General features: G+C 33.2%; 1 protein-coding gene across 5 annotated transcripts in view; it reads left to right on the forward strand.

The window, feature by feature from the left end:
* rdgB (retinal degeneration B) overlaps positions 1 to 26,643 on the forward strand; it is a 44,475-nt gene continuing 17,832 nt past the window's right edge. For 2 of the 5 annotated variants that reach the window (XM_069050788.1, XM_069050814.1), the window contains exons 1-15: positions 1 to 279; positions 12,124 to 12,268; positions 12,855 to 12,987; positions 13,039 to 13,500; positions 13,550 to 13,702; positions 14,097 to 14,289; positions 14,662 to 14,813; positions 19,824 to 19,928; positions 19,982 to 20,333; positions 20,401 to 20,564; positions 20,617 to 20,781; positions 25,294 to 25,479; positions 25,533 to 25,703; positions 25,827 to 25,955; positions 26,361 to 26,623. In XM_069050788.1, coding sequence (XP_068906889.1) covers positions 12,191 to 12,268; positions 12,855 to 12,987; positions 13,039 to 13,500; positions 13,550 to 13,702; positions 14,097 to 14,289; positions 14,662 to 14,813; positions 19,824 to 19,928; positions 19,982 to 20,333; positions 20,401 to 20,564; positions 20,617 to 20,781; positions 25,294 to 25,479; positions 25,533 to 25,703; positions 25,827 to 25,955; positions 26,361 to 26,623 — 2,706 coding nt within the window. In that variant the 5' untranslated portion in view covers positions 1 to 279; positions 12,124 to 12,190. Of the gene's footprint in view, positions 280 to 9,139; positions 9,472 to 12,123; positions 12,269 to 12,854; positions 12,988 to 13,038; positions 13,501 to 13,549; positions 13,703 to 14,096; positions 14,290 to 14,661; positions 14,814 to 19,823; positions 19,929 to 19,981; positions 20,334 to 20,400; positions 20,565 to 20,616; positions 20,782 to 25,293; positions 25,480 to 25,532; positions 25,704 to 25,826; positions 25,956 to 26,360; positions 26,624 to 26,643 lie in introns of those variants that run through there. The other 3 variants (XM_069050806.1, XM_069050798.1, XM_069050820.1) reach the window with 3 other exon arrangements.

Here is a 26,643-nt window from a genome sequence, read left to right on the forward strand (position 1 = left end):
ATTGTCACTGTCGATTATGGATGTCAGTATTGTCAGTTGCTGTCACTTTGAGAATTTATCAACCACTCAACCACTGTCTAACTGTCAGCCGTCTTAGCTTCATTAGTGTTAATATCGCTGTGAGATGTGAGCTATTGAGTTTACAGTTCAGTTCTTATTTGTCAAGTTGTGACATAATAATACAGTATGCGTTGTTAAACTTGGAAATAGTTAACTTCAATTCAAAGATAAAAGTCTTTTCATTAGCACAGGAAATAAGTTGGAGCCACAATGAAATAAGTAAGTAAATTGAATGAAAAAAGCAATATTTTTATTTTTATCAAAATTGTTTAATTAGTTTAATAGTTTCATCTAGATTGTATGAATTTATTTTATTTCTACAACATATTTTCAAATTATGTACAGTTAGGGATACGGAGTTTCGGGCATCATTTTGCTGTCACTTCAAAAAATTGCGATGTAAATCACTCTTTATTGTCAACGTGAACGTGACATTCAAAAGTCAAATTTTGAAACTTATTTTCTATCACCTCAATGGCATGTCAATCAAAATCGTCGCAAACGGTAAAATTGAGGTTTAATGTAAAGCCTATTTTACATTTTTTGACAGTATATTGACAGTGATGCCCGAAATTCCGTGTCTCGAACTGTATGTATATTTCTACTGACTTTTTTGACACTTTTTAATTTCTAACTAACATAACTGACATTTAACTGACAAATATGTGTGAACTGGCCTTTATTGAATATAACCCAACTTTTGACTTGATAATGTAATTTCCTTGCTTTTTTGATGTCAGAATAAAAACTTCAAAGTGATTTTTAACAATTGTCATTTATTAATGACGCTAATGATTGGTTTACATCATTTTTTTTAGAAATATCAAAAAAATGTTGGCCAAGATTCCGTGTCCGGAATAGTACTATGCCGGCCAAAAAATTTTAGCCGCCATTCTTTGTCATTTCAAAAAATCAAATTGTAATCCATACTTTATTGTCATCATGATTAGAATGTTATTATGAATGTTATTTTTTGGCTGGTAAATTTCAAAACTCGAAATTATTTTGTCATTTCTACTACACAGAACATTTACCTCAGGTTATCTATGTACGACTGCTCTAATTTTGTTCATTCATGTCGGATTTTTGGAATATCTGAGCTTCAAACAGTTTAAATTGATTGTCAAAATGACAAGAATTGAAAGTGGGGTTACGGTTTCTAAAGGTTTATTTACAATTTATGGGAATGTCAAGATAGTGACGGCTAAAATTTTTTGGCCGCCATAGTACTACGTATTTGATATTTTTATTTTCATGGACGTGTATTCTACACATTCTACAGGATTATTTAGGTAAGAATACGAATTTACCTGAGGGCAGTAGGCAGCCCAAAAATCATCAATCAGGGATATCTTTTCGATATACAGGGTGTAACAGAAATAAGTACATTATTTTTAACCAGTAACAGAACGCATCATGATGAACAATTTTTCTATGTACCATTTTTTCCAAATCGGCAATTTTGTTTAGCATTTTCCTTGGGCCGTATTTTGATTTCGTAAAAATGCTTAGAAACGGTCGTCACATTTATAGTCACTTCTGGTCTCCAGTGGCGCGTAGCGAAATTTTTGGAAAATTTTAAACAATTTTAACTCATTAACGAGAACATTTACGAAAAAAAAAAATTTAGAAAAGTTGTTACACTTGAATTTTATTATCAGTTAACATTAATGTACTTATTTCTGTTATACGCTGTATAAATAAAACATGTAATTAAGCTAGGTACCTACTTACATTTTTTAAAAGTTTTCTTGACATTCCACGTTTTACTGGGCTTTGGCTTTGGCCACAGTTTTGGCTTTATCCAATATGTACTATGGCGGCCAAAAAATTTTAGCCGTCACTATGTTGACATTCACGTAAAGTGTAAATAAACCTTTAGGAACTGTAACCGTAAATGTCAAAAAAATGTTGGCCAAGATTCCGTGTCCGGAATAGTACATACCGGGACATTTTTTTAACTAGGTTGCCATAAATTTGGTCAAGTTGGAGGCTGTTTCTGTTTCTGGTGACAAACAAAAGATATCCCAAAAATGTAAGGCAGCAAGTTAATTGTAACAGTTGCAAATGACTAATTTCTCTCTAAGTGATAGATGATTTTTCGTTTCACAATCAATTTTGGTTACTGGTGGCATATTTATTTGGATTTAATCTCTCAATTCAAAGTAACCAACCTTAGGCATTCAAAATTACTTTTGAAAATTCTAGTTACACACAACATGAAAAACGTTATTTCCCTAAAAGTTCGAATTCTAGGGAGTAATTTATTTTTGACACGAGAGTAGTCCATATTACTGTATTTTCAATTTGGTTGTAGGTCGTAAAATTTTATGGTACTTTAAGTTAAAGATCTTGCGGGGCTTATAAATCCTAGTTTACCACTAGCAGGTAATATTTTAAGCAGGGTTGTATTGTACATTTTGTATATTTGCATTGTACGGCAAACGGCACGCGCCGCTTCTCAACCTTTTCAAACCCAACCATTGTGCCCGTTAATCGCTCATAATATGCAATAAAATTTTACGACCTACAACCAAATTGAGAATACAATACTTATTCCCTATGTTCAATTTTAAAAAACACAGATCAATGCATTGTGAATTGCTATGTAACCAACTATACCGAACACCAGAGATTTTGAAATAATGTTAAAAATTGTTCCGAATTGATGGAATTGATCTATCATGTGTTGCATTGGAAATGTCACGCACATTTCTAATGCTCTGATTGGATAGAATAACTGCGTTAGGTATGTGTATGTATTTCTTCTTCAAACAACTTGACCATTTTGTTAAACTGTCAAGTACTTATTTTCGTTACCTTGGTTACGTGATTACATACATGCATTGACCTGACATGCATTATACAGGGTTATTCTAAATGATTGTAGTCGAAGTAGGCGTGAAAACTGAATGTAAAATTTATGGTTGCCGCTCCATATAAAAAAACATCAAAATAATGTGAATAAGTGAGTACACTCTGGAGTTAATTTGGGTGCAAAACAACTCAATATTTCTGAATTCAATCGTTAATTTAACAAAAATAAATAAACATCTCATCACCGCACTTTTCACCTAAAAAATGACAGTGACAGCGACAAAACTGACAGGTCACATGAAAGCGGCAAAAATGTAATAACATGGGCATGGCCTACTTCGACTACAATCATTTAGAATAACCCTGTACATAGCCCATACTTATTCCCTATGTTCAGTTTTAAAAATAAAACTGAACATAGGGAATAAGTATGGGCTATGTTCAATGTCAAAAAAATGTCCCGGTAGATAACCTGAGGTATAGTCCGTACGGTGATAGATTGTACGTTTTTAAATTCTAGTTCCAAAACATAAAGCAGTGAAAAATACTAAACTCTCCTCTCAATTGTTTCACGTTATGTAGAAAACCTTTGTATCCCTGCAGATTAATTCCCGCCACACTACTCTCTGGGTCTGTCTTCTGTCAAACAACGTGCAATCTATCAGAGTACGTAGTATAAACGTTCTGTGTAGTAGAAAATGACAAAATAATTTCAAGTTTTGAAATTTACCACCCAAAAAATGCCAATCATAATCAAAATGTAATCATAATGACAATAAAGCATGGATTACAATTTTTTTTGAAATGACTGAAAAAGACGGCTAAAATTTTTGGGCGCCGTAGTAGTACTATCGCGGCCAAAATACTTTGGTCGTCAATGTGACATAAATGACATTCAATTGTAAAGCAAACTTTAGGATATTTAACCTTATTTTTTACTACTGTCAAAATTATTTTAATCTATCAGTGTCATACGGGTGGGGTAAATCCCAGCTGCGGAGGCAGGGTTCAAAAGCAAAAGGTCAACATGGTCGCGATTTAGACAACCTTCAGAAGCAAGTAAGACGATTCTATATTTATCAAAAACTGAAGGTGCCATATTTTTGACAAGAATAATTTGAAATTGTCATGTATATTGACATTAATACTTGATTTACATTTGAAGTGTCAAAAAGTAACGACCAAAGTATTTTGGCCGCGATAGTACTATGCCGGCCAAAAAATTTTGGCCGTCATTGTCTGTCAATTCAAAAAAAAAAAATTGTAATCCGTACTTTATTGTCATCATGATTACCGTCTTTCAAAAGTCAAAATTATTTTGTCATTTCTACTACACAGAACGTTTATATATTATACCTCAGGTTATCTATGTACGATTGCTCTAATTTTGTTTTTTCACTACTAGTCTCAGAAGGCGTCATTATTGACTCTCGAACCGACCCCAGAAGTAGAATTTCTCTCCCAAGGTTAATAATAATTTTCATTATTAACCAAGGTCAATAATGAGCAGCCGTCACCTAGCAACGAAAGATTTTCTTTGATTTTATTGGTTAACGTAGACAGACGATTTTTAATTTTCATAGCAACCGTTGAAAAATGAGAACTCGGATCGTCGCATCGGACAAACAAATTTAATTAATAATTATTATTAGAAAGGGTTTTAACGGATCTAGTAGTGAAAAAAATAATATATACACCACGCTAGAGAAGACAATTTTAAGCCTCGCTTCTTTATTCCCCTCGAAGCTTCGCTTCTCGGGGAATAAACTACCTCGGCTTAAAAAAATGTCTTCTCTACCTTGGCGTATAACATACTATTATTCATGTCGGATTTTTGGAATATCTGAGCTTCAAACAGTTTAAATTGATTGTCAAAATGACAAGAATCGAAAGTGGGGTTACGATTCCTAAAGGTTTATTTACACTTTACTTGAATGTCAAGAAAGTGACGGCCTAAATTTTTTGGCCGCCATAGTACCTAAACAAAAATGCGATCTTACACAAACGACATACACAAAGAACGGCAAGAAATTTGAACAATGCATAGTATTGGATGATTCAAAATGATTGTGGATAAATATGGCAGCTATTTAGGAAAATTTATGTGGCAACTGTGTGGGTGGGATAGAGTTGACATTTGTATGACATTTCATAGGCGTGCGTTTGATTTTTTTTGTACCATTGCACGTTGCCATGACAATTTTCAAAATTGCACGACTATGAACTGTCAAAGAAATGTAATTCTATCCTACCCATACAGTTGCCACCACAGGTTGCCACATCAATTTTCGCATATATATAGTTGCCATACTCATAAACTTGATGACGACAAGGCAAACGATTATGTACAGTGGCGGTTATTAATTGGGAAACACCGGCCTAATCTAGTTTACTGGATATTTCTAATATTTGATAGTGTAAGCGTTATGTCATGAACTCTTGTCACCCATGTCATCGTTCAGACTGTCGCAGCCGATGTTGATATGTCAATAACATTGTCAAAGTGACAAGCAATTTACAATAGAAAAATGTTGGTGTTTCCAAATTAATGCCGGCCAAAAAATTTTTGCCGTCATTTTGTCATTTCAAAAATAAAAATTGTAATCCATACTTTATTGTCATTATGATTACCGTCTTGATTATGATTGGTATTTTTTGGGTGGTAAATTTCAAAACTCGAAATTATTTTGGCATTTTCCGTACACAGAACGTTTACCTCAGGTTATCTATGTACGACTACTCTAATTTTGTTCATCTGAGACTGAGCTTTAAACAGTTTAAATTGATTGGCAGGATAACAATAAGCGTGTTAAAATGACAAGAATCGAAAGTGGGGTACGGTGGTAAAGTTTGATTTACAAGGGTCTCCAATACCATACAAATCCAGGACCGTATATACCGCCAGTTATGATTTACAGCTGGTTGTTTGCGGTAAGCGACTATTGTCAATCAGGAATTATGTTTATTATGACCCATCGAGGCTCGTCGTCATAAATTACTCACATTTTGGTACCAAAAATTATGGTAATTGTTCACTTTAACTACACTGGAATTTTTGCGTTTTTTCTGACTAGACAGACTCAGGGCGTCCTCCTAGATCGTGTCCCACCATTCAAACCTTGTACAAATGCCTTTTTTTTCTCTCTTGTTGTGTTTCAAGGTCGCGCCAAGTCTTAGTATAACTAAAGGGTAAGGAAAATTTTCATTTGCACAAGGTTTGACTGGTGGGAAACGATGTAGGAGGACGTCCTGAGGCTGTTTAGCCAGAAAAAACGCGAAAATTCCAGAAGTAGTTAAAGTGAACAATTACCAAAATTATGATGTCAATTAATGTGAAAAAATATTATAGGCACTCTTTCTAGTCATAATCTTTACCTAAATTAAATTTATGTACAACGAATAAGAACCGCACGGTTCATTTGCTATTTAAATCCAGTTCAAAAGGAATTGTGTGGTAAATATTGATATAAAAACCGTTTAATATTATAAGCAGACCTATTCCGTGAAGGAAGAATGCAGTAGCACTAACAAACCGAGGTTTAATGTTAGGAAAAGTTGGTAAATCAAATATAAAAAAACAGAATGTGTCGTAAAGGCGCACGATAGAAGTGAAACTTTTGTATTACAGGGAAACATTGTAATTATTCTTCAATCACTTTTAAATAGCATATTCACAACAAAATTGTATATTTTAATGAAGAAAATAAATTATAAACAACGATAACACTAAACAATATCGAAATGCGTAACTCATTGTTCATTTTTAAGCCTCCAAATTAAAGAGAGGACATTATCGATAAAATATTAGCGCAAATGTTGTGCGAGACACTGCTCCCACTCGGCGAGAATGCATCTAGCGCGTGGCCCAAGCACGCTCCGCCGCTAACTCTTTAAGCGCGTATTTTAATAAATATTGAAAATTAAAACGCCGACTACACCTGACCTGACCTGACCTGAAAAATGATGTGACAGCGTCCTTATATCGAAAAGAACTATTATTTTGCACGTTTGAACCTGATATTTGGGGCCGCCACAATTTCTGATCACGCGCCGGCGCAGCTGTGCCAGTGCTTTGGCTACGCGCTAAATGCATTCTCGCTCCCAGTCGACCCGATAGTGTTTACCCCCACCACTTTTCGTCACACAAAAAGGTTGCCGATCAGAATTTCAAGACCCTCCCATAAAAAGTTTCACTTCAAAAACTATTTTTTAAAAATACATAAAAGCGAATACTTAATACAATTTAGAAGTCCATATTTTATTGTCTTAGTGTTGGTTAAAAATAGTACAAATTTCAAACAAATACACGGTGGACCATCGTGTAGCATATTCTCAATAAACCATATTTCTAATAATCCTAGAAATTTGAATTTTGCGGTCAATAATCTAGATTGAAAGTACTACAACATGAATTTTTTATTTCGAACATTATGCGGTGTTCTTGCTACAATTTTTTTTATTACCAAAATGAATTTTCTAGTACATATTACAGTTATCATTAAAGGTGCGCGTTTAGGTTTTTTTTACTATACTTTTGTTTCTTCGATTCTTAATTTTTTGTCAGATGTGGTTTTGAGAAATACCTACGTTTAAAAACTCTCCTGTTTTAATTAATGCAGTCGTGTCAGTTTTTTTTTTGAGGATCTACGTATAGTTGACTCAAGTTGCAAAAAACCACTTGTCATTTGCAACAGCATTTTTTTCATATTTTTGAACCAAATAGAGGCACAAAGGGACCAGAAAATCATAGTTTGGGTTGAATATTTTCCATATAAGTACAGTTTTAAAGTAATTTCAAATGACCAATGCCATAAAAGTGCTGTTGCAAATGCAAAGTGGTTTTTTGCAACTTGCGTCAACTTTATACGAGTATATTTGTAATGATATTGTATGTGACATTAATCTTGAAATAATGATTGGTTATCGGTGAAAAGCGGATGGCGGCGCGGCGCCAATGCGCAATGGACCGCTTGAGTTACCTTTGACATTTAACCAGCTTGAGCCGGGCCAAATGTGTTATCTTGCCGACTTACGATTAATGTCGTCACAGAGTGTTGCACTAATGCAACACGATTGTTATCTATCCCACATATTTCATTTAATTTAATATATTTATAAGTACGATTCCAATAAATGCTAATTAGAATAACATAGAAATAAAAAAAAATATATGTATTTACAATGTCAATTGACGTTTTAACTATCCTTGAACATGGTTTACGATTTATACATTGCCTTATACTTCAGCGTTTTAAATTTATTTTGCGCCAATAAATTACTGTTTCACAACTGCAAATTCAGTGGAAGAGTAAAATTATGAGCCAAGTTTCCTTGACTAAAATTTAAATTGTTACAAAGTTGAGATAATATTGTCGTGAAAAAATATGAACGAAAGTGCATGACAAATTATTTTTTTTATGTTAAACATACATGCTTACAGTAAATATTGTGAAATATTTTGATTTCACATTTTTTGTTGTTTTACTTATAGTTATAACTTTTTCTCATTTTATTATTATATTTAGGTATAATTATTGATTATAAATAGTGCTACTTTTATTACGTTGACTTAGGATGTACCGATTTTAGTTTAATATTGGATATTGGTATATACCTGGTGCGAATCTGTAACAGAAATAACTAATTAAATTCCCAAAACACACCAAACCTTTTATTAAGTGTTGACACGTGTTTTGCCAGCCATTCGCATCCTCAAACAATGAAAAGACTAACTAAATAATTACAGAAGTTAGTTAGTCTTTTTGATCGTTTTAATGTTACGTTTTTACAGTTTTAAGTAGTTTGATAAAATTATTTACAAGATTAGCGTAACAGTAGAACATTGCAGTGTAAACACTTTGACCAGTACTTCAAATGATTACAGTACCTAATTGATATAATTTGTATTAACATTGTTTTTGAAATAAAATTAATGGATTTGAAAAAATTGCTATTATCTGCCGCTTTTTACACAAAAAATAATTTGAAAGTTATAAAAGGTGATGGTAACTTCTTACAAGTATGTATGTTTAAAAATATACCTGTTATATTGCTTTTTAGTAAAACTTTCAGGCTTGTGTTACTCATAATTTTATTAATATTAAATGGTGAATAAAAAGACGAAGGTTTGCATTAATTAAAGAAATTGATAACGTCTTGAACGATTATGGTACGATGTTTTATCTGCCGTTTTAGTAAGCTGTAGACCCAGTGCTCGTCGATCAATAGGGTTTCGTCTCGACGCCTGGATCGGGTACACCCGCAGATTCGCACCTTACTCGAATCGTTGTTGTGAACATAGCAGTACTCGTTTTTCGCATCGGCGGTAAAATGGATTTAAAAACGTATTTCATTAGTTTTGTTGCACCATTTATCATTAAATAAAACATAAATCAAGCATAAGTCAAAGGTTCTGCGTATACAAAATTAGTGTTAGAAGTACACAGTTAATAATGTGGCTATTTTAAAAACAAATCTAGACGTATTTAGATCTTTGCAGAATTTGTATATTTATGAAAGAAGTGACCAGTGCACAATATTGTTTATTTTTTGAGACTACTGAAAGGCATCATCTCCCGATTATTTTCATTTCACGTAGGTACACACCTATTTTTAGTTTATGATTGTAGAAATATTGCTTATGTTAGTTTTAAGTAATATGTATGTATTAATTTGGTTTTATATGTAAATAAAACATTTTTTAACAACAATCACTTCAGCTTATGAATGTAACTTTTAAATGTTTCTTATTTTTCATTTTTTTTTTTACCAAAAGCAAGTCCATAGAACGAACGATAAGTATTTTTGTTTCATGATGTGGAACGTGTTTAATTTGATAGTATTAGCAATATTTTAATTATTGGCTAAGTATATAACTAAGTATTAGATACAGTTTTTTGGGTCAGTTATGCAGTTTTCTAATTTGAACAATGTTTAACATCATATTTTATCTACCAAGTTGTCGTACAAAAATGTGTAATTATATTCGACATTTATATTAATTGATTTTACTAATTTTGCCATAAATACACTACAAATTTAATGATATGTTTATTTATTTGTTATATTGTTGATATACATTTATTTAAACTTTTCCATGTAATATAATCAAAATGATTCATTAATCATTATGTGTTTACCGTCTAGATCTAGAAGATATACCTATTAGGTCACATATTGTGATCTGACATTTGCGATCAAACTTGGTAGAGTATTTTTACACAGAGGTAGAGAACTAACCGAAATTATTTTTTTTTAATACAGGCAAACCGTTCAGGGTTTGACATCTGAAGTAAGGGTATCAATACATAATTTGATCGTGAAGTAATTTTATGAGTAAAATTGTTAGATTTGTTAGTACTTAGTTAATTCATTTATAAACCTATATAGGGAACATAATTTAATCCTGTAAAAGCATCAAAATCGAATTATTTAGTTCACTAACGATATAGTTTTATCTTTAATCTTTCTATCTCAGTTGTTAAGTTTTAAAGAAATAGATACTGGTATAGGTTGTACATAATTATTTAAAATCAAATGCAGGTTAAAGCCTAACATAGTGCTGATCGATAATTAGGATTATCAAATAACATTAGTAGGTCTTCGACCAATTTTATATCTAGTTCTAATTCAGTTGTCACAACCTAAAGTTAGGTATCACCTTATTTTAATTATCTAACGAACCTGTGACTTGTGTGGAGAACATTTAAAAAATACTCCGTAAGTAATATAACGTAAATTTGGAAGTAAAAATTCTTTAACATGTTGGATGGTTGTATTTCGAATTATTAAATTCTAATTCAACTGCAACAACAGCAACAATTTTAGTGCAATAGATTTATTGAAATTTGCAGCGTGTGTAATGCATATACATACAGACATGTATGTATGTATACCGGGAGTTATGGAAGTCCACATAATAAATTTAACTACAAATAGGACTCGTTCAAATAAAAAAGTTGCTATTTCCGGACGAGGCGATAGCCGAGTCTGAATTGAAGATGAGCCCGCAAAAACTTTTTAGGTACGTGTTACAAACAACATTTTTTTTATCAAAGCTTCCAAAAACACATTCAAACCTCTTATTATGTATGATTTGTGATCAGAACAAATATTTCTCGAAAAGAGTGAACTTTTAATTACTATGCCAACTTTTAATTTTATTACTATGCCACCATATTAACCAGATTGTTGTGTTGAACCATTATGTTTTATTTACCTTAATAATCCGGAAAAGTTGTCTTGGCAACTTTTTGGAATTGAGTCCGGAAAAGACTCATTTTAGGGACTCAAAAGAGTTCGTAAAATAGCAATTTTTGGGAGCATATACAAAAAACCGTTATTTATCATATTTTCCGCAAATTTTTCAAAACGAAGTTAAAATTAAATATAATTTGAACACTAAATTCATACCCGCTGATGTGTTTACATATTCACTGATAACGAAGCACGATTAAAATACTCGAATGAAAAACAGTAAAAACTGTTAGTATTAGAAAAGCGTTCTTTCTTCAAAACAACTGTAAACTTTTTATCGCACAAAAATATTTTGACTGACTTTTTCGTTTCAATTGATTTATTATCCCATGATCGAAGTGCTAAATTAGGGGTTCTGTTGGTAATTAAATTTATTAGGTGGATTTCCATAACACCCGGTATACTTGTACATACACGAGGCAGTTGAAATTTGCGTGACCGTAAAATTTAGTTGTCCAAAATTGCTGAAGAAAAATGCGGGAGAAATTCTTTGAATTCATTAGTGTCCAAAAAAAAAAGACGAGTCCATAGCTCCCTCATTTATCACAGGATTTTAATTATCTATACACCAAATTAAATAGTTGTGAATAGACTAAAAAATGGCCTACTAAGTTCACGTAAAGCCCCAAGGGTTTCAAGGTTAAATTGTCAAAATATTTTTTTTTCAAAGGCGGACACATTTTTATTCTGAAAACTACAATGTATCAAGGAGTATAGAATAATAGGGAGGGGACATAAGCTAGGAACACCTTATTTGTGGTTGATTTGATATTTTCTTCTTATTATTATTATTTCTTAACTTTGTCGCTTCGTTGTTGATACATATTTCGGGTTAAATTTAGGTCTGAATTTTTCATTATTTATTTCGCAAAAAATAAAAAATACAATTATTGGGCTGGACATCAGATTGCGATTCTGTTAGGAACTTGAAATTTTAATTTAATCACAACGATTTAATTTAAAATTAATGTATATCAATATCATTTACAGGGCAAAGATGTCGATTGCTTGGGACTGCTTACAAACGCTGTAAGGTGGACAGACGTCCTCGTCAGCCATGCTCATCAAGGAATATCGTATTCCTCTACCGCTCACGGTGGAGGAGTATCGAATCGCTCAGCTCTACATGATTGCCGTAAGTTTCAAATGAATATAGACGTTTTTTCCAATGTACGAACTATGACTACGATATAAATAAAAAATTAAAAAAAACTTTTATCATTATCACTTATAATAATTACACGAGAGCTTTTTTTGTCGAAGTAAACTTGACATTTCAATGAGAATTTTGTTGCCTGGCAATTTAACGAAAAAAAAATGCCTCTGAAAAAATTACCGAGTCCGTAGGACGAGTAATTTTTTCTGGCAGTTTTTTAAGTTTAATTGCAGGCAACAAAACTCGAATTATAAACGTCAAGTTTACTTCGACTCAAAAAAAAAAACCTTGAGTGTAATTCGGTAAGACAGTTTAATGAATACGGAAAAGTACGATGATGCAGACCTACTAGAATCAGACGCTTTCAAAAGTTAGGTTCCGTTTTGTCGCTGGAAAAGTTAGGGCAAACTTTTTTCGCTGTCATAGTGACAAAAACACCGCTGCTTATGGGATTTTTAGTGTATGAATTAAATTGTCGTTAACAAATTGTATTTGCAATAAACAATAATACTCGATGTATTTTCCAAATTGTGTCAGAAACTTTGTAATATTGTTCTATGTTTAGAAAAAAAGCCGAGAAGAAAGTAGTGGGGCTGGCAGCGGTGTTGAAATTTTGGTCAACGAACCTTACAAAGATGGGCCTGGCGGACAAGGACAATATACACGCAAGATTTATCATGTAGGAAGTCATTTACCTGGTGAGTGAAATTCGGTTGTTCAAAAAAGAGCTAAAAGTAATTTCTTCTTAGGCTGGCTGAAAGGTATTCTTCCTAAAACAGCACTTATGGTTGAAGAAGAAGCCTGGAATGCTTACCCTTACACTAAAACCAGATACACATGTCCTTTTGTTGAAAAATTTTCTTTGGAAATTGAAACCTATTATTATGAAGATAATGGGCACCAAGAAAATGTGTTTCATTTGACGGGTAGTGATCTCAGGAATAGAATTGTGGATGTGATAAATGTAGTCAAAGATCAGTTATATGGTGCCGACTACTTAAAAAGTGAGGATCCATCTTTTTATAAATCGGAAAAATCAGGGAGGGGACCTCTATCGGACAACTGGTTGGAAGAATATTGGAAAGAGGTGCAAGGAAAACCGCAACCCCTACCTAATGGGAAAGCTTTAATGTGCGCTTATAAATTATGTAGAGTTGAATTTCGGTACTGGGGAATGCAGACCAAGATAGAAAAGTTTATACATGATATAGGTAAAACTGTTGTCCTCATTGTTGTCATTGTTGTAACATTTGTGTATAGCTCTTCGAAAAACAATGCTTAGGGCTCACAGACAAGCGTGGGCATGGCAGGATGAATGGCACGGTTTAACAATGGAAGATATACGAGAAATTGAAAAACAGACACAACTTGCATTGAAACGAAAAATGGGACAACTGGAAGATGAAGAAATCGGTAAGAACTTTGTCATATTTTTTCCATTTAGTATTAAAAAATTATTTTATTAAAAATATATATATTTTCTATAAAAATTTGACGGCATCAAGTTATATGCAGTATAATTAAAAATATTTGAATCGTTTTTCTCGAAAGCTGGTTGAAGTTCTATATTTAGCGTTACTATCAAAATATTTATACTTTATTGCATAAACAGTAGAGAAGATACATAAATGAAGCTTTTATTTACTAAAACATCGTTGTAAAACTTCACATTTTGATATATTTGACTCATTAAGTTTATATTTCTTTCAGTTTCGAATACTTAGTTAATTTTTAAAAGTTAGGAAATATGTGTACTTGAATCATTACTGTTTTACTCTAATATTAATAATGCATCATATTTTCTTAGATGAAGATGACAATTTGAATAACAGTACACCCAAAGAAGATCCCGTTAAAACTTTGGCCGCAACATTGGGTAGCATAGAAGTTTCAGAAGACAGTCCGTTAATGTCAAAAAATTCAAACATTCCTTTAATTCAAACAGCAGTCAGTTCTGATGCTGATATTTCGCCAGAAGATGATACAGCGATGTCTTTCAAGTAAGTCGTTCAAAATATGATTTACGGTTATTCTTTTGTCTATTATTGCTGGTAGTCTTGTTTTGCAAATACATGTTTCATCTTTCAAATGTTAACAGTTTTTTGCCAAACCGATTACTCTAATTTGTGTTACCATCTTACTATAAACATCAAATGCTAAATGCATTCAAATATCTCAGTATGAACCCTTGGACACTGCTTGGGGTAGTATTTTCTTTTAAGGTTTATGAAGAGTGAAAAATGTTAGATCTAAATCAGATTTATCAGTGGTTTTAAAAATAAATTGCCAGGCGTAATTAACGTACAGCAAACAGTAATTTTATGTATTAAAGATTCACATTTATTCTATTGAATACCTATGTATGGTTTTAGGCGTGATGATAAGTGGCAACAACCACGTGGACTACACTCGCCAAGCTCGTCTTCTGTTAAAAGTTTTGATTTGCAAGTAGCAAACTGGAGGATAGAGAGTTTAGGAAGGGATTCAGATTCTGGTTCCGATGAAGAATTTTTTGATTGTGAAGGTAAGTAAAATATGTCAGATTTATTTCCCTCCACCTCCCGGCGGCACGGCAATTTTGCCGGAGTACATACACTATTACGGATATTACTATCAAGTAATAGTGCAGTGCTAATGAACATAATTACCGGCGTCTCGCCTCCACATTTTGACTTTGTTGTGTTTTTATATTATGTTCTGTGTCAGTGTTAAGGAACTTCCTCACGATATGACATGAGTATAATAATATATTTTTTGAATTTCAACTACCAATGTGTTCCCTAAATCCAGAATTTTAAAATTTTTAAAAAGAGATTGCGGTACTATTCCCGTTGCTGAAATTATAAGTGGTAAAATCGATTTTTTTTCTAAACATCAAAGATTTCTCATAGCAACGGAGATCTCTAAATATTTATTAATTTTTGTGTTATATGTATTGTGTTATATTGTATTGTGTGAATTTGGAACAGCTATATCTAAAAGATATGCTTGCTTTTGTTTTTTATTTAAAATAATAATTTATTTTTCACTTTCGTATAATTGCATGATAACTCCTAGGTTACGAAATACGTAAACATGTTCATAACAACCGGGGAATAATACAGGGCGTAATAAGAATAAGCGGGCGTAATGAATCCATAACGCCGTCATCAATTCATAATTGCCATTTTGCCTTTTTTTTTTTGTAGAACACGTATAGTGAAAAATAAAATCTTGTATGCACCACGGCGTCACCGAATGATTACGCCCATTGAACGATATCCATCTCTCGGGCTAAAGCCCTCGAGCTGGATTCATCGTTCTCCGGGCGTAATCATCGTTGTAACGCCCTTGGTGCATAAACAGCTAGTCTGGGCTGTTATGCTGAATATGAATGTCAGTTAAGACTGTGCGATCAAAATATAATTTGTAATTGTCATTGTATACCATTTTATAACACCAAAAGAATAGGTCACCAATGGAACAGCATATGCTTTAATTAAATTATTACCGTGTAATTTTGATTTTAAAAGAGATTGGTCAATGGGTCATTATAAATGATTGTCTCATCGCAGTAGGCGTTGGTGACGCAGTTGAATGTGCCGCAAGCTTTATAACATGAGTGAGACTAGCATCGCCGATAGGTAGCGCTGCTGGCGGTAGTATAAATTTGTCTAGTACAGGTCTTGATACTTTGGAAATGGATGCGCAGTGAAATTGTGGAAAGTAGTGGAGAGAGACCCACTGTAAACGAAGCCGTTGGAGGATTTTCGGTCTTTCTTGCAACTCAGATTTCTCATTCTATCTGTGCATCTCAAGTATCAAACTACGTTGTCCGAGTTGTAGTTTGTCTAACGGTGCGAAGCTAGTGGCACATCCCAAATTTGTGTGGGTTTTTAACGCCAACTGCGATGGGACAATAATTTATAATGACCCTGTATGTGAAAAAATTAAATTTTCAAATTCTAGTATTTATTCAAGGTAACGAATGCAACTACATCTGCAACATACGTTAAAAAGTAGAGTTTGAACATTAATATTGGAAGTTTTTTGGTGTAAATGACAATAATACACTGAAATATTGATAAAAATTTTCTTAAAGATCTATCAAACTACGAGTGCTTTAAGAGATAGCCATAAACGACTCCAAATTGAATATAGTCGACTCAAGTTGCAAAAAACCACTTGTCATTTGCAACAGCATTTTTTCAATATTTTTGAGCCAAATAAAGGCACAAAGGACCTGAAAATCATAGTTTGGATTGAATATTTCCCATATAAGTACAGTTTTAAAGTAATTTCAAACGACTGATGCCATAAAATTGCTGTTGCAAATCCAAATTGGTTTTTTGCAACTTGAGTCAACTTTAAAGTTGACCTCAATTTTTATATGATGAGATTTTTCACCCTATGTCAAAAGTGTACAATGTTGTCGGCTCTATTTTGGGTGTAAATTGCGGTGTTGTAGGTAGTTCTTTGAAAAAAAAATAGACTATATATTAAATAGAGTTGGCTCCATCCTGGTTCCTAGGGGCGTTTTCCGATTGATAATTGGCTGCACTTTTATTGTCAAAATTGGCACTATTTGTGTTTAAATAAAAATAAATTATAAATATTAATAATAATAATAATAATAGTTTATTCACGCCAAGAAAGCAATTACAAGAAAACACACATGGAGCATTAGCAAGAACAAAAAGTGGGAACAAAATGCATCACTTGCACAGAAGTCTCCTACAATCACTCTTGAACTTATTTGTCGAGACTCCACAGAAGTCTAATTCGTTACACTAAAGGTTGGCCAGGCGGAGGGCACTATTCAAGGGTGAATTGTAGGAGTAATTGTGTTTATGGCAGTAAACATGAAACAAATTCGGGTGTCTGAGGTTACATAAAGGAACATTAAAGCCGATACGAAGCAGAGCATCAGAAGAATCAACATTATAGTTAATTATTTTATGTAGAAAACACAGCTTGTGACAATCCCGTCTGGTTTTAAGTGAGGGCAAAGACATGTAAGCGGCTACAGAGTGCAAATCATCAAAATTGATATTTGAGTTCTCAGCTTATATTTCAAATACTTCAAGAAATTGTTCTGTAAACATCCCAGCATTTTTCTTCCCCTAGAAATCAAGAAGTCGTAATGTTCATGAAACGATAGATTGGAATCTAAAAAGAGACCCAGGTCTTTGATGACATTGATAATTTCCAGCTGCTCCCCTTCCAATGAATAATAAGGAACGGAGGGCACAGTTTTCCTGCTGAAACACATTGCCTTGCATTTGCAAACATTGAGTTTGATACCATTGCGTGCGCACCAGTTTTCAATTCTTCTGACATCCTCCTGAAGATCAAATACATCCAGCTGCGTTTTGATGATTTTATAGATTTTGAGATCGTCCGCGTACAGCAGCGATGCCGAGGTCAGACTATCAGTGATGTCATTGATGAAGATTATGAATAATAACGGCCCGATAACAGAGCCCTTATTATGCCTTTATTATGCGAACTATTTAGGTTTGTTTGCATTTGCTTCACAAAGTCTGTGGGAACCAGGCTGCCAATGCAAATTTAACTCTCAAAAACTCCTCTAGGAACCAGGATCGAGCCTTTCTCTTATACTGGGTGCCCCAAAATTCGCGGTACAACGTAGTTGTACGTTGTTAAGTAATCATTAAGATATCGGGTTAAAATGTTTGAAAAAAATTTCTTCTTTTTTGTAGAAGATATGGACCTATTCATTACACTAAATGTGGGAACATTTAATAACATTCTATGCATCCCAATAGTCTGTATAAATATTTCATTTTTGTTGTATCCATGGAAATGAGAGGGAAAAATCAAAGCCATGTTGCCGCACGCTATTTGAGGTAAAACGAACATAATTTTGGGGCACCCAGTATACCACTTCACATTATAAACGGTATCAAGTGGTCGGCGTTATTAGTATTTTTGGTTGCGTACAAAATAAATTCACAAATAAGTCTTATGTAACTATAGTTCATTTTTTAATGCAGTAGAAAAAGTCAGGCAACCCAATATACAGTCATTAAGGCTGCCTAGACACCTTAAATTCATTTATAATTGATATGGATCCACGATGCCGCTAAAAATTTTGTTTGTCAAAATCTCCGTCAGTCTGACAAGGTTTTGACATTCGATAAAAAATTTAATTGAAATGAGAAAACTTGTTTAATAATGTGTTTAATCTAGAATTCATGAATAAAAAAGCAGTAACTTAGTAAACAGAAACAATAATTAACGATAACTCAGACATATTATGGATTTAAAAAATCAACTCTCATCTTGGAATTCTTCCGGTTAATCCGAATCGTCATCAGATTCTCCAAGGTGTATAATCAATAATCATGTTTGTAAATGTTCAAAATCATGTTTTTTCGAATACAGATAAGGCCGACTTACTTTTTCGTTGAACATAATTTGTTCTGTGCAGCCCATCGATAATCAAGTATAAAAACTCTTGACCAAACTAGCCTTTAAATTAATACCTGTGACACATTAACACAAATTGACATTAATGCATTTATTGTGGCATATGCCATCATGGATTGAAGTAATTTACAAAATTGAAATAGGAATATAGTGAACTATTGAAAGTGTATATTTGGCTGCCTGACTTTTTCTACAGCATTAACAAATGAACTATAGTCCTGTACATTTTAGATTTGATGTCACATAACGACATTACGACAACTGGAAATTGTCTAAGCAGTCTTGGATTAATTAAAAAATAAAAAGATCAATTGGTATCTACTCGTTTGAGAAATATGTTTATTTGGTTGCGTCGGGACGTTGTTAGGCCCATTATTACTCGTGAATACCCCTGTATGTAATGAACATAAGAAACTCTATTAAATGGGACAACTGCGGAAGCTCTTCGTTTTAACTATTTTATTTTACTTCATTTATTAATTTTTGTAACCTAATATGTTTGTAATATTTTCTATCTAGTTATCTACTCGTAGTTCCATTATCAACACATATTATACATACTTTAATGTAATTTTTGTAAACGCAACCCAAAATGCTAATGACACAGGCACCGCACAGGCCCCTTGATACAATATTTTATTTGATTTAAGTTGGTGATCAAAGCAACAAATGAAAAATTTATGGAAACGTCAAGATGACAGTACCTACCTTTATTATGCTGCTGCTATTTTGTTGCTATTACTGTTAAGGTTGGTGGCAAAAAAAACCGGAACCATCAGAATAAAATTGGCACATTTGTACAATCTTTTCATAGTGTGAAATCGTCTTACGAGACAGGTCGAAATTCAAATGGACAAATGGACAAAATTAAATTTACATTAGGAAAATGTCATTTCCTGTTTTTCTGCAACCAACTGTACCTACGTCACATATCTGCATTCTACAAATAAGCCAACAAAACATAACTACGGTGGTAGTGTTACAAATAGTCGAATAAGGAAAATGTTCTTAATTGTATTGCCAATTCAAACAATCTTTCTTGATCACCTTGTATATAAATAATTTCAAACAGAAACGAGTATAATAACTATTTTTTCAACAGACTCTTCATCTCTGGCCAAATGGAGTTCGTTGGATCTTTTAACAGAAGAAGACAATGACACTACCTCACCAACAGTTGTTGTCGATAATAACGGTAAACTGATGTGTAAATAATGATGCGAACGATCTTGAATTGAATGAAATTGAAATGTTTAACAGATGACAGCATATTTTCACCAACATTCCTTCAACGGGTCGCCAGCGAACGAAGCAATCGGAAACTCATGCAAAGAGGAAAAGTAAATTCCTTGGATGCTTCATGCCCAGAGTCTCCAAGTGCGTCTCCTGCACATCTTCCATGCAATACCACAGTATTACTACTAGTGCTTCATGCGGGAAGCGTTTTAGATGCAAACATTGATATGGCTGCAAAAAAGTCTGATGTTACCACCTTACGTGGAGCATTTGAATCAGTTATACGTCAGCATTACCCTTCGCTTTTAGGTCATATTACAATACGATTAGTATCTTGCCCATCAATGTGTACAGAAGGCCTTGCAATTCTGTCTAGGTATATTTAAAAGTAAAATTTTGATTTTACAATTCAAAGTTAATCGTGTTTTAATTTTATCTTCTAGTCTTAGTCCATATAGTTTCGATGTTTCTCCGTCATGTATTGATGTACCTCAAATTACACACGATTCAATTCCGATTGGTGCTATTCCAATTTTGGCAACTTCAACATCTGATTATAATGAAACTGTATCACGGACAATCAATGCCGCAAACACTACCTATCAGGGTTCATATCAAATTAGCGTTGCAGTGCAATGTCCTAAATTATATGATTTTAGAATTTTTAAAGTCTGAAGAAGGCCAAGGTTTTTCTGGACAAGTATGTATCGTGGCCGACTCCATTGGCTCTATATTAGCGTACGATGCTCTATGTAGGACTACAAAGTATCAGTCTAGACATGGCAGTGAAAATAGTATTTTAGATAATGACAATTATCACAGAGGTAAATATTAACACCACCAGTTTTTATTTTAACATCGGACAAAAATTGAATTCAATTATGAAATTTCAAATAGCAGGGGAGGTCATTTGATACATCATTTGAAACGGCTTTTAATTCTCAATCCGCAAGTTGCTTGATTTTTTGTTTCGTGGCTGGAATTAAAAAATCAACCCACTGTTGAATAGAGAATTGAAAGAATTTACATATGTACAGTCGATGGACAAATAAAACTGGGACAAAAATGACAATCACATAAGTCAAAATTTACAAATTTGCATCGTTTAATTACGGCTTTATCAAAATGCGAAGTAACCTATAGGAAATATGCTTTAAAACAAGGAAACCGCATTGGTGTACGTTTTATAAAACATGATATACAAGGTGTATTTTTAAAATGTGCTGAAATTTTACCTACGAGGTTATGGGACAACGTAGAAAACTAAAAGCAATTGAAAAAAATTGTAGCTCAAAAAATAAATGTCATTTTATTTTTTGACATAGAATCTTTTAAACATTTTTTCCGAGTTCTACATGAGGCTTCATTTTAACCACGAGCTACTGGCTAGTAGCTTGTGGTTAAAATTTCTGCACGCATTTCAAAAACACCCTGTATATAGACACTGACAAATATATTGACAATTCAATGGTCTGGTTTACATAGATTACATTTTAAGTGTCCCAGTTTTATTTGTCCACCGACCGTACGTCCAGCACAGTGCTACATTTAGAGCTAAAGTCAAAACGAAACATGACAGGGCGCCAGGGCGGAGCTTAGAATGCGCGTTCTCTAATTTACCGCTGACAGGGGCGTATCATATAGTCGTTAGTTTAGGGGCAAAAACTTAACCAAAACTCAATTTTCTTCTTCATCTGATGAAAGAAATTTCTACACCGAGATCATCTACTTTTGTTGTAGAACCTCTAATAGAATAATAAAAACTATCTTCATCTTCAGAACATTCCCTTAACACCCTCTATAGCGTAAAGAAAAGAAAATTTTTGACTCCGCCACTGTCATATACGTAAGCTGAATTCAACTGATCTACATTCGTCTTCTGCGCAAAACACGTGATGTCATGTTTCGTTTTGACTTTACCTCTAACTAACAAAAAAGTTTACCCTACTCTTCCCCTAGAACCTAGGTTGATTTTTTTAATATGTAGTTTGTAGTCCACGTCAAAGTATAAATCATCACAAAAAATAGCCGTTGAGGTGCATACTTTTTCGTCTAAACTCAAAAACTGAAAGATGTTGCGAAACAACTCGAATAAGAAAAATTTTCGTTGCCTCACACAAGATGCGTAGATGGAAAATTAAGAAAACAAAATTTAGTACTACATACTAATAGAAATAATTTTTTTATCTTACAGGTGGAGTTTTTGAGCTACCTTAGACCATTGTTTTCGGTGACAGAAGGCAAATTTTAATCACAAGTGAGATAAAGTACTCACTAGTGAGTTAATTTGCCAGTTGCCATTTAACTTGACATAAGTCACTCACAAGTGACTAAATTTGACAGCTGTCATTTTACTTGAATGAAACTGCATTTCTTGGATTTTTGCAATAGTTGCACCTGTAAGATAAAACGTCGTATATCACACGTGATCGAAATGCCATTATGAAACTCGTGAGAAGTTTCCCACTCGTGCGCAAGCGCACTCGACGGTCAAAATTCTCACTCTTGTATAATGATGCATTTCTATCACTTATAATATAATATACTATTATCTTACAGGTTGAGTTTTTGAGCTACCTTAGACCATTGTTTTCGGTGATAGAAATCAAATATTATTCACAAGTGAGATAAAGTACTCACAAGTGAGTAAATTTGACAGCTGTCAGTTTTAATTAAAATTTGTAATTTTGTATTGAAAATACTATTTTGTTACAGAATATTATTTATTCAAATTTTTTACACACTAGTTGAACACTTTAAACAATTACAAAATCTCTAATTCTTATTAATGGTAACATTAATAGTACAGTTCGTGTTGTTGAAGTAGATTTCTTTATCAGCATTGAAACCTGCTTTCTTGTGCTGTTCCACAATCGTGATTTCATGGTTTATTACTATACTTGTAGAACTGCTACTCTCATTTCCAAGAATTTTTTTCGCAATACCAATTTTATTTTGTAGAGAATCCTCCACATATCCCTCAACGACAGTGTCACTCTTCCAGCCACCGAAACACTTCAGAGTTCTCACATCAGCACCACAGTCAGACAACAAAGTAGCAGCCGATCTACGAAATGCGTGTCCGGTATACATTTTGGAGTTCTCTAACTTCAAAAATGTTGCTATCAATTCTGGCATCTTTCCGAAACTGTTAATGCCAACGGGTTGCACCGTACATTTTCCACTTCGATAACAAAGAAATAGTCTCATTGTACTCAATTTCTTTGGGCGCAAATTAATATATTTGCGATATAAATTAATAGGATTAATTCCAAATCCAGTAGACAACATTGTGAAAGACCTTTTCTTATGGGTCTTTGTGAAAGGAATATGGATCAGGAGGAGATCGCCTTTGTCTTCTATGTCAGTGATACACATTTTTACTAATTCATCGCATCTACAGCCACCAGCAATTGCGACAACAGCCACAAGCTAAACAAATTATGCCAAAATTTAATACCTCGTTGACATACGTCAAATGTAAATGTAAATGTTTGATTAATAAAAACGTGTCATCGGGCGCGTTAAGAAGGAACTTGTCGATTTCATCCCTTGAGAAAATCAATGATTTTTTTGCTTCGTAACCAACATGTTGTTGTTTCAAAAAGGCGGTTAATTTGTTGTACTTCCCTATGTCCACATTCTCATGCACATTTAGCGCAGCTTTCAGCATTGAATACTGCGCCCAAAGAGATGACGACTTGTATTTTCGTGACTATGTATTTATAAAATACCACATGTATTAATACATAAGGTAGATAGGTACTACATAACTTACCTTTTGAACAAAATATGCCAATAAAATATCTTCCGTGTTAGCTACCAAACAATTATCTGCCTTCCACTTTACGAACAGATTATACTCTTTTTCGTCTATATGTTTCGACTTTTCCGGAAACAAACTGGAAACGGCAACTTCCACGTCTAATTGGATATTTTCCGGTAAAACATCCATTTTTATAATAACGTTTTACAAATTGTGAAAAAAACAACGACATTGTTTATTTCATAACTATGACAATCATTGGTAACTGCGAAAACTGATACATATACATACAAGCATACTATTATATTTTTATAGGTGAATATTTTAATTGAATGAAACTTCATTTTTTGGATAGTTGCACCTGTAAGATAAAACGTCGTATATCACACGTGATCGAAATGCCATTATGAAACTCGTGAGAAGTGTCCCACTCGTGCGCAAGCGCACTCGCGTATAATGATGCATTTCTATCACTTATAATATAATATACTATTATCTTACAGGTGGAGTTTTTGAGCTACCTTTGACCATTGTTTTCGGTGACAGAAGTCAAATTTAAATCACAAGTGAGATAAAGTACAGCTGTCATTTTACCTAAATGAAACTTCATTTCTTGGATTTTTTGCAATAGTTGCACCTGTAAGATAAAACGTCGTATATCACACGTGATCGAAATGCCATTATGAAACTTCTGAGAAGTGTCCCACTCGTGCGCAAGCGCACTCGTCGGTCAAAATTATCACTCTTGTATAATAATGCATTTCTATCACTTATAATATAATATACTATTTTAGAATTTGCGTTTATAATACGTCTATAAACGTCAGTCAGTAGGAGTCGTTTATGGCTTTATAAAAGTACACTGTACTTTAATGAAATTTTTATCAATATTTCAGTGTATTACACCAAAAAACTTCCAATATTAATGTTCTAACTCTACTTTTTAACATCTGTTTCAGATGTAGTTGCATCCGTTACCTTGAATTACCAATTAATACGAAATTCCCTAGAATTTGAAAATTTATTTTTTTTATTTAAAAATTAAAACGGGTGCAAATTCTAAAAAATAACATAAAAAACTCGTTTTATAAGGGTATTGGCGCACTCGTCCCCTACGAGTCGTTTTCTACACCTGGGACTCGTGCGCCAAATCAATCCTTATAAAACTCGTTCTTTAATATACTAATTAATGTTTATTTTTCAGTCAAATAATAAGTGTTACTTATTTTGTTTTATACATTTGAAGATAAGAAAAATGAAAGCAAATAAGAGATGCTGTAATTACCAAAAAAAAAAAAATGTTTTTTGGAAATAAGTTTATCAAATTAAATTTTTTCGTTTTTATATTATTCTAGAACATTGAAACTTTTTCGCCCTTTTTCAGTTTTCGAGGTATAAGTGAAAAATTAAAAAAATCTGATTTTCGGGGGGTGATTTCAATCCTTAGCAGCAAATTTTTTATACTTTGGAATGGACTACAAAATCTAAAAAAGTCAACCTAACTATCGGGGACGGTTGGCATATTAGACTTCTTCTTATTTAAAATTTTGATTGTACATTCTTTTTTCAGATGAAGTACAAATAAACGAAACAGGCTATTTAACAGCACCATCTCCCAGAAGGAGATCATCATCAACTAGTGAACAATCTAATCAAATAAAATTTGATTTTGAAACAACAGATTTCTTTATGTTTGGTAGTCCTTTGGCATTAGTTCTAGCTTACAGAAAGATTGCAGCCACCGACGATAAATCTAGTTTGTACAGTACAGTTTATTTTTATTTTCCATTACAATTATGTAAATTTTAGGTATCATAACCCGTCCAAGTTGTCTTCAAGTTTACAATTTGTTCCATCCTACAGATCCAGTAGCTGCACGCCTAGAACCACTTTTATCAGCCAGATTTTCAATATTGCCACCAGTTAATGTGGCTAGATATGCCAAGTATCCTCTGGGAAATGGTCAACCTTATCATTTGCGTAAGTTCACTTTTCCTCCAAGTATTGGAATGTTGTACTTATTTTGAAGCATACACTTAGAGTATGAAACTTTTTAATTGTAAACATCGCGATCTGTACTAACATGTCTTTCAACTCTTTTAGTTGAAATTCTTCAAACTAATCCTCAGATGTTTAGCGATTCTTCCCAACATAGACGTTTATCTGAGGTTTCTATTCAAAGTACTGTTTCTGGATTAATTGACAATTTACCTCTTCAAGCAATTAATGCTTGTAAGTATTAGAAAATTCTGTGTGTAGTGTTGCCAGTCTATTGCTGTTTTCTGCTCTTTCTCTGTTTCTGTGTAACTTCTTGTAATTGTAACTGGCAAAGACATGAGTAAAAACACGGCTATACTAATAGAGTATTCAATGAAATAACACTACAGTAATAACAGTAAATGACAGCTATTACAAAAAAAAACATCATTTTCTAACATACATTTCTGAAAAATATGTGTAAGCAAAACAAAAAATTCTTGACTGTAGATTAGTAACACTAATGTTTTTAAATAATTAAATTTAAAGGACATAAAATTAGACATTCTATGCGTAACATTTTCATTCATAATCTTCACATATATGTTGCTTATTTTATTTTAATTTGTAACTTAGAAAGTATATTACCTGTATTTATAGTACAACAAAAATGGTGGGGTGGAAAAAGAATGGATTACGCTTTATATTGCCCTGAGGGTTTATCTAATTTTCCTACAAACGCATTACCGCATTTGTTCCACGCTAGCTATTGGGAAAGTTGTGACGTAATTGCTTTTATACTAAGGCAAGTCGGTGGAATTGAAGCAGCACCATTATCGGGCGTTGAGGATAGAGAATTATGTTTTAAACCTGGACAACCAAGGGAGAAGTGGATAAAGAAGAGAACATCAGTTAAAGTGAAAGTATATTATGAATAAAGATC

Source organism: Tenebrio molitor, chromosome 1, assembly GCF_963966145.1.
Source record: "Tenebrio molitor chromosome 1, icTenMoli1.1, whole genome shotgun sequence".
Taxonomy (NCBI): Eukaryota; Metazoa; Arthropoda; class Insecta; order Coleoptera; family Tenebrionidae; genus Tenebrio; species Tenebrio molitor.